This window comes from Trichechus manatus, unplaced genomic scaffold (genome assembly GCF_000243295.1).
Source record: "Trichechus manatus latirostris isolate Lorelei unplaced genomic scaffold, TriManLat1.0 scaffold00056, whole genome shotgun sequence".
NCBI classification, from domain to species: domain Eukaryota; kingdom Metazoa; phylum Chordata; class Mammalia; order Sirenia; family Trichechidae; genus Trichechus; species Trichechus manatus.
Genome location: NW_004443992.1, coordinates 14,040,595 through 14,046,744, shown reverse-complemented (window position 1 = coordinate 14,046,744; position 6,150 = coordinate 14,040,595). Strand labels below are relative to the sequence as shown.

The following is a 6,150-nucleotide window of genomic DNA, read 5'->3' as shown; positions in this document are numbered from 1 at the left end:
TTGTGGGGTTGTTAACCAATGTCATAAAACAATATGTACTACTGTTTCATGAGAAACTATTTGTTCTGTAAGCCTTCACCCGAAGTACAATAAAAAAAATAAAAATAAAAAATAAAATTTAAAAACCCACAATAAAGTGTTAAAATGTTTGATTTCTGTTGTCTCCCATTTTGCTAGTGTATTAGTAAATTATAGATTTTCCTATAGAAGCTGAAAAGATATAGCCATTATAGATAGAGCTATTGTTTACTTGTATTAAAATTACTTCACTTTCCTGGAAATCTAATGAATTACATTTATACTTGATCCACATTTATATTAATTAATGGATTATTTATAATTTAATCAAGCTTATTAAAAATTACCAGGATTTTCATAATTTTAGAAATAATGGGTATCTTCACTCTAATGACGCCACTGTTTTTGTTGAGAATTAAAAAAGAAAATAAGCAACGAGAAAAATATGCAATTAGGGGCAATTTTTACTTTCTTCTTAATTTTCTGTAGTTCCAAAATTTTCTACAATGAACATGTATTACTTGAATGATCGAAAAATTTATTTTTAAAAAGCTAGTGTACAAAAGCACCACATTATATAGGAATAAAACAAAACCAAGGGCAGTTCTGAATGCCCTCTTCTCTAAAGCGTAGCTTTTGCTTTGTGCCCCAGACAAGTTTTCTAAGGATCGGTGGTTGAAGGAGTAGAAAATAGAAGCTGGGAATTAATAATTCCCCATCCTATCCAAAGAAAAAGACAGAGTCTAGGCAAATTTAGTTCCGCTCATCTGTCCAGGCATCTTTATACCATTACGTCTCAAATATCACTTGAGGAAATAGCATCTAGATCTTTAAAAGAATCACAGATTTGCTAAGGAGAGAGAGTATGGAAAGCATGAACCTCTGTTTCTCTTGTCATAGTCTATATCTTCTCTAAATCTAACTTCTGCAGGTGGATCTAAGAATTTTGTGTTCTAAAGTAACAAATGACTAAATGTAGAAAAGGAATTGTTCCCCCTTAGAAACAGAAGGAAAACAGAAATAGACCGTAAGCACAGTGTGATTATGACTCTTACAGAACTTCGGTATCATGGGTACGTTAAACAAATACATGAAACGTGTTTTAACACACCCACTATTACTGAGCAATTCACACGAATCAGGCTAAATCTCCTCAGGGATTGAAGACTATAGTGCTTCATTTGCTTTTGGAGTCCTAATTTCCCATACAGACTATACTGAGGTTCAGAGAGTTTAAATGAACTTTCATCCAAAACTAAGCAGATCAAGATGATAGTATTTCAGTATGTATTTTTCTACCTGTAGAAAAAAAGTATGGCAGTTATTTATAAGATACCATTAGCAGTAAAACAAAAACCCTGATAGATGATGTTATTAGAGTACACCATTAACTCTAGTAATTTGCTGACTTAATCACTAACACAGGTTTCTCAAGAACAAGGCAATAGGTGTGGTACTGGGCCTATTGCAACTGATGACTTTTCTAGATTATTAGGACTGAGAGTCATATGAAGGGATGGGGATGGGGAGGATAATGAGAAAATAATTACTATATTCACGATGACACAGACCACATGATAACATGATATAATGGAAGAGAGCATGGGCCTGAGATCAGGCACTGAGTTCTGGTCCCAACCCTGTCTCTTATTAGCTGGATAACTACAGGACATCACCTGACCTCGGGGCCTGGGATTTCTCATCTACAAAATGAGAGGATGGTTCCAGCTAGCCACTGAAGATCCTTCTAATTCTAAAATTCTAATTTCTCTCCTCTTAAGGGCTGATTAAACAAAGGTCCACATCTTTCATGTTTTCTTTGAAGAATTAAGCTTTTGTGAAGAATTCCAACTTCTTTCTCCTAATCAAGAGAGTGTTTAAAAAGAGCGTGGAAGGCTACAACTTCCTTCTGGAGAAACTCAAGTATTGGGGAATAGCCAGAGCCTCATGTCAGTGAAAATATTTTATCTATTAGAAAACTGGCATAGCTTAGACAAACTGTAAAAAAAAAATTAACATTTGTGAGCATGGAAAAATAATGAGGTTTAAAAGAGAGAAAGGAAGCTGGAAGGAAAGAAATCAGTATACTTACTTCTTTCTAAATCTCAGTACTACAGTAAGGAAAGGCAATTCAAACACTTTTTTTTTTTTTCAATATGACATTCACAGAATCCTCACTCTGCAGTAACATGAATTATGCATTTTAATGACAAAAAGAGATATTCTTATGTGTCTCCTTTCAAATCTACTAAGTTGTTATATTGATGCCATTGAAAGAGTGCCAATGAATTCAGTAGGTAACAGAAATGAAACTGAAATCACACAAACCCTTGGGTCCTTCGTCCTTGGGAGGGTGAAGGTTCCTAACTGGATCCCGGATACTGCAGTCTGTTCCTGCCCAAGTAAAATCACAGATGCAAGTGGCTTCGTTACTACACACCTGTGAAGAAGGAAGAACAGAGTTGGGGCATTTTCATTGTGCTTTGGGGAATAGTGCTTGAAAATGTAAAATAGACACAGGGGGCAGGGAGGAAGCTTTAAAAGCTTTCTGAAAATTTTAAAAATGTTTCCCATGGTTTTGAGCACTAGAAAAGGGGAAACCATGTATAGATCAAATTGTTGAATTTTTTTTTTAGTTAATTATAGGAAAAAAAGACTAAAAGGAAGAGAATTTGAAATTAAATTTTAATTATTGCTGTTATTTAAGTATACAAGTGTGTCTGACAATGTAGTTTTTTTCCAAAGTAGTTGTCTATACCCATACCTGTTGCTGTCAAGTCGATTTTGACTCATAGTGACCCTATAGGACAGAGTAGAACTGCCCCATAGGGTTTCTAAGGCTGTAAATCTTTACAGAAGCAAACTGCCACATCTTTCTCCTGAAAAGCAGCTGATGGGTTTGAAACACTGACCTTTCGGTTAGCAGCCACATACTTTAAACATATATATTAAAGATACTGGGCTCAATAGGCAGGGCCAGAGGTTGAAAGGCCAGGAGGCATTAATTACCAATGCACTGCATTATCTCAACACATCCAACACCAGACTCATTACTTTCCTTGCCAAATGAGCATCTCCCCCACCTTCCCTGCCTATGGCTGGTATCACTCTTCTCTCTGTCAGCCAGATTGAAGATCCTGGCATGATCTTAGTCTCCTCTCTCTTCCTCTGTGGACCAAGCAGCACACTAGAATGGACTTGTAATTTAGATGAAATAAACAACCATCTGCAAAACTTGAGACTGTGGTGTTTAAACCCTTATCTCTCCGTGAAATACATTCAGAGATAGATTATTAAAGATTAACATCAAATTTAAGCTTATTGTTATAAGAAGCTTTTCAGTCTGAAATGTTACAATACCAAGATTATAATCAATAAGACTGAATTTGACTTTTTTAAAACAAGATAAAAAAGTGGGAGGGATTACATAGGGAAGAATAAGGGTCTTCTCATGTATTAAATCATAGGGTCGCTATGAGTCAGAATCGACTTGATGGCAACGGGTTTTGTTTTTGTTTTGTTTTGTTTTGTTTTGTTTTTTGTTTAGAGCAATAATTAAAATAACTTAAAGGTCTTCCCAGGGATTTTATTTTAACTTAATAATTATTAAGCACTTACTAGGTGCTAGACATGTATGCTAAGTGCTTTCTGTGTTGTTGCTTGTTGTTAGGTGCTGTAGAGTTGGCTCCGACTCACAGCGACCTTATGTAGAACAGAACAAAAGGTTGCCCAGTCCTGCACCATCCTCACAGTAGCAGGTATGTTTGAGCCCACTGTTACAGTCACTGTGTGTGAATCCATTCATTGAGGGTCTTTCTCTTTTTCTCTGACTCTCTAATCCTTATACCAGCACCCTAATGGCTAACAGAGATTAGGTGACTTGCCCAGTGTCACTAGGATGGGAAGCAGTTGAGCCAGGATTCAAACCCAGGATGTGATTTAGCTCCAAAATCCATGCTCTTAACCACTAGGATATACTGCTCTCCCCTGTAAGTCTACAGTTCAAATAAACTCAAAACTCCAGATAGTCACATACAAGCTTCTTAGGCCTTCCCACCTTATTTTACTCCATATGATGTGCCATTTCTTGGATCGTCTTAACCTTCATTCCAGAAATTCCTTTTTACATTATTCCTCTACATTTCTTCACATCTCTTTTTCCCATTTCTGAAGTCTTTATAAATTTTTAGATACTTTCCCTTTGCTGAGTCTAATTTAAATAATTGTTAAAATTTGTTTTTTTGGATTTTAAGCTAAGGTGTATCAGTAAGTCCAGCTTGTCCAAAAAATATGTTCAGGAAATTAAAGATATATTCAGGTGTGACTAGCGAGAGCATCCTCTCTTTGGCTGATGCTGATCCAAGCGTAATTGTACAACTTTAAATATGAATTACATCAGCGATCAAATCTCTATTTTAGTGTGATCTTGTGCTCAATATGCATGGGGAGCAGCTGAAAGTATATTATTGAGAAGATTTAAAAGTTACTTTGAATATAACTGGTGTCACTGAACTGTACATGCAAAAAATGTTGAATTGGCAAATGTTGTGATATCTATGCTTACAACAATAAAAAAGTTATATTGAGCCCGGCTACCACCAATGACCACCCTGACAGGGAACACAAGAGAGAGCCCCTGAAAGAGCAGGAGAAAAGTAGGGTACAGAACTCAAATTCTAGTAAAAAGACCAGACTTAATGGTTTGATTCAGGCTGGAGGGACCATGGAAGACATGGCCCCTGACTCTCTGTTAGCCCAAGACTAAAACCATTCCTGAGGCCAACTCTTTAGTCAAAGATTATACTGGACCATGGGACTTAAAATGATACTCGTAAAGAGTGTGCTTCTTAGTTCAAGTAGATACAGGAGACTACATGGGCAGCTCCTGTCCAGAAGTGAGATGAGAAGGCAGAGAGGGTCAGGAGCTGGTTGAATGGACATGGGAAATCTGGGGTAAAAAGGAGGAGTGTGTTGTCACAGTATAGGGAGAGCAAGTAGGGTCACATAACAATGTATTATACATTTTTGTACGAGAGACTAACTTGAATTGTAAACTTTCACTTAAAGCACAACAATAAAAAAAAAGTTATATACAATAGTACAAAGTAGTTACATGGAGTCTATAGTTTATTTAGGAACCATATCAATTTTCATTCAACTTCTTAGATGGCACAGAATGTCTAGAGAATGTAATGACTATAATTAGCCCGTGATAAAGAGAACAACAAATAAAACCTTATCAACACACATGGTTGTTATCCTCAATGGATAAGGGAGTTAAGGGATAGTCATAGTCAGTGCGCAGATATTGGCAGCAGCCAGAACAAAAGTCTAACCACCATGAACTTTCAAGATGTCAGACAATGAAGGTTGGAGTTGGAACATTGGTACCTACTTACCCCATGGCCTGAGCAGACTTTGCCCTTGGAATCGAGAGGGCAGCTGCTCATGTTTAAGGCCTGAATCTGTAGGCACTTCCGATCCAAACACATCATAGATGGGCCACATGGTGTTCCGTCTTCTACATAGCCCACGTCTGTATCATCATCTAAAACCACATGAGCACCACTAAAAGGAGAAAAATATTCATACAACCATTAGAACCACACTTAGAAATATAAAGTTAAAATGAATGAGGCTTGCTAGCTATTTAAAGTAACAGGAAACAGAAGAGGTTGTCAATGGATATGAGTTTCTCCCAGCATTCCTCCCCTTCTCCTTTTTCCTCTTTCCCACCTGCCCTGAATAAAAAAGCATAATAAAAGAAACTAACTGCCTTTCATTATTATTATTACATTGCATGTCATCAGAAAAAAAAATGCCATGTGCACAAAGTGAATTCTAAATGTTTACTTGTTTTCAAGACCAAACAAGACTGGGGGAAGAAGTGTTTGTGTAAGAACAAACAGAAGCAAACTTATAAGCTCTCTAAGGCTTTTAGATGTGGCATGGGTAGAAAAAAGAAGACATTGGGCAAAAACAACAAATACAAATATTCTGAAAATTATTACTCTTCTGAGAATTTGATTATTCATGATTGAAAAAAAAAGGATTAGTTCCTCTTTATTGGTTTTTAATTCTAAAATTTCAAAGTTAGGGACAACTTGAATTTGAATGATAATCAATGCCATA

At 36.4% G+C, this 6,150-nt stretch overlaps 1 protein-coding gene across 1 annotated transcript in view; it reads right to left on the bottom strand.

Annotated features, from left to right (window-relative positions):
* Positions 1 to 6,150, bottom strand: part of ADAM23 (ADAM metallopeptidase domain 23) — a 171,410-nt gene that overhangs the window by 20,819 nt on the left and 144,441 nt on the right. Inside the window, exons 23-24 of the mRNA XM_004378270.2 lie at positions 5,418 to 5,586; positions 2,347 to 2,458 (exon numbers count right to left, since the gene is read on the bottom strand). Of these exons, the coding sequence (XP_004378327.1) occupies positions 2,347 to 2,458; positions 5,418 to 5,586 (281 nt within the window). The remainder of the gene's footprint in view (positions 1 to 2,346; positions 2,459 to 5,417; positions 5,587 to 6,150) is intronic.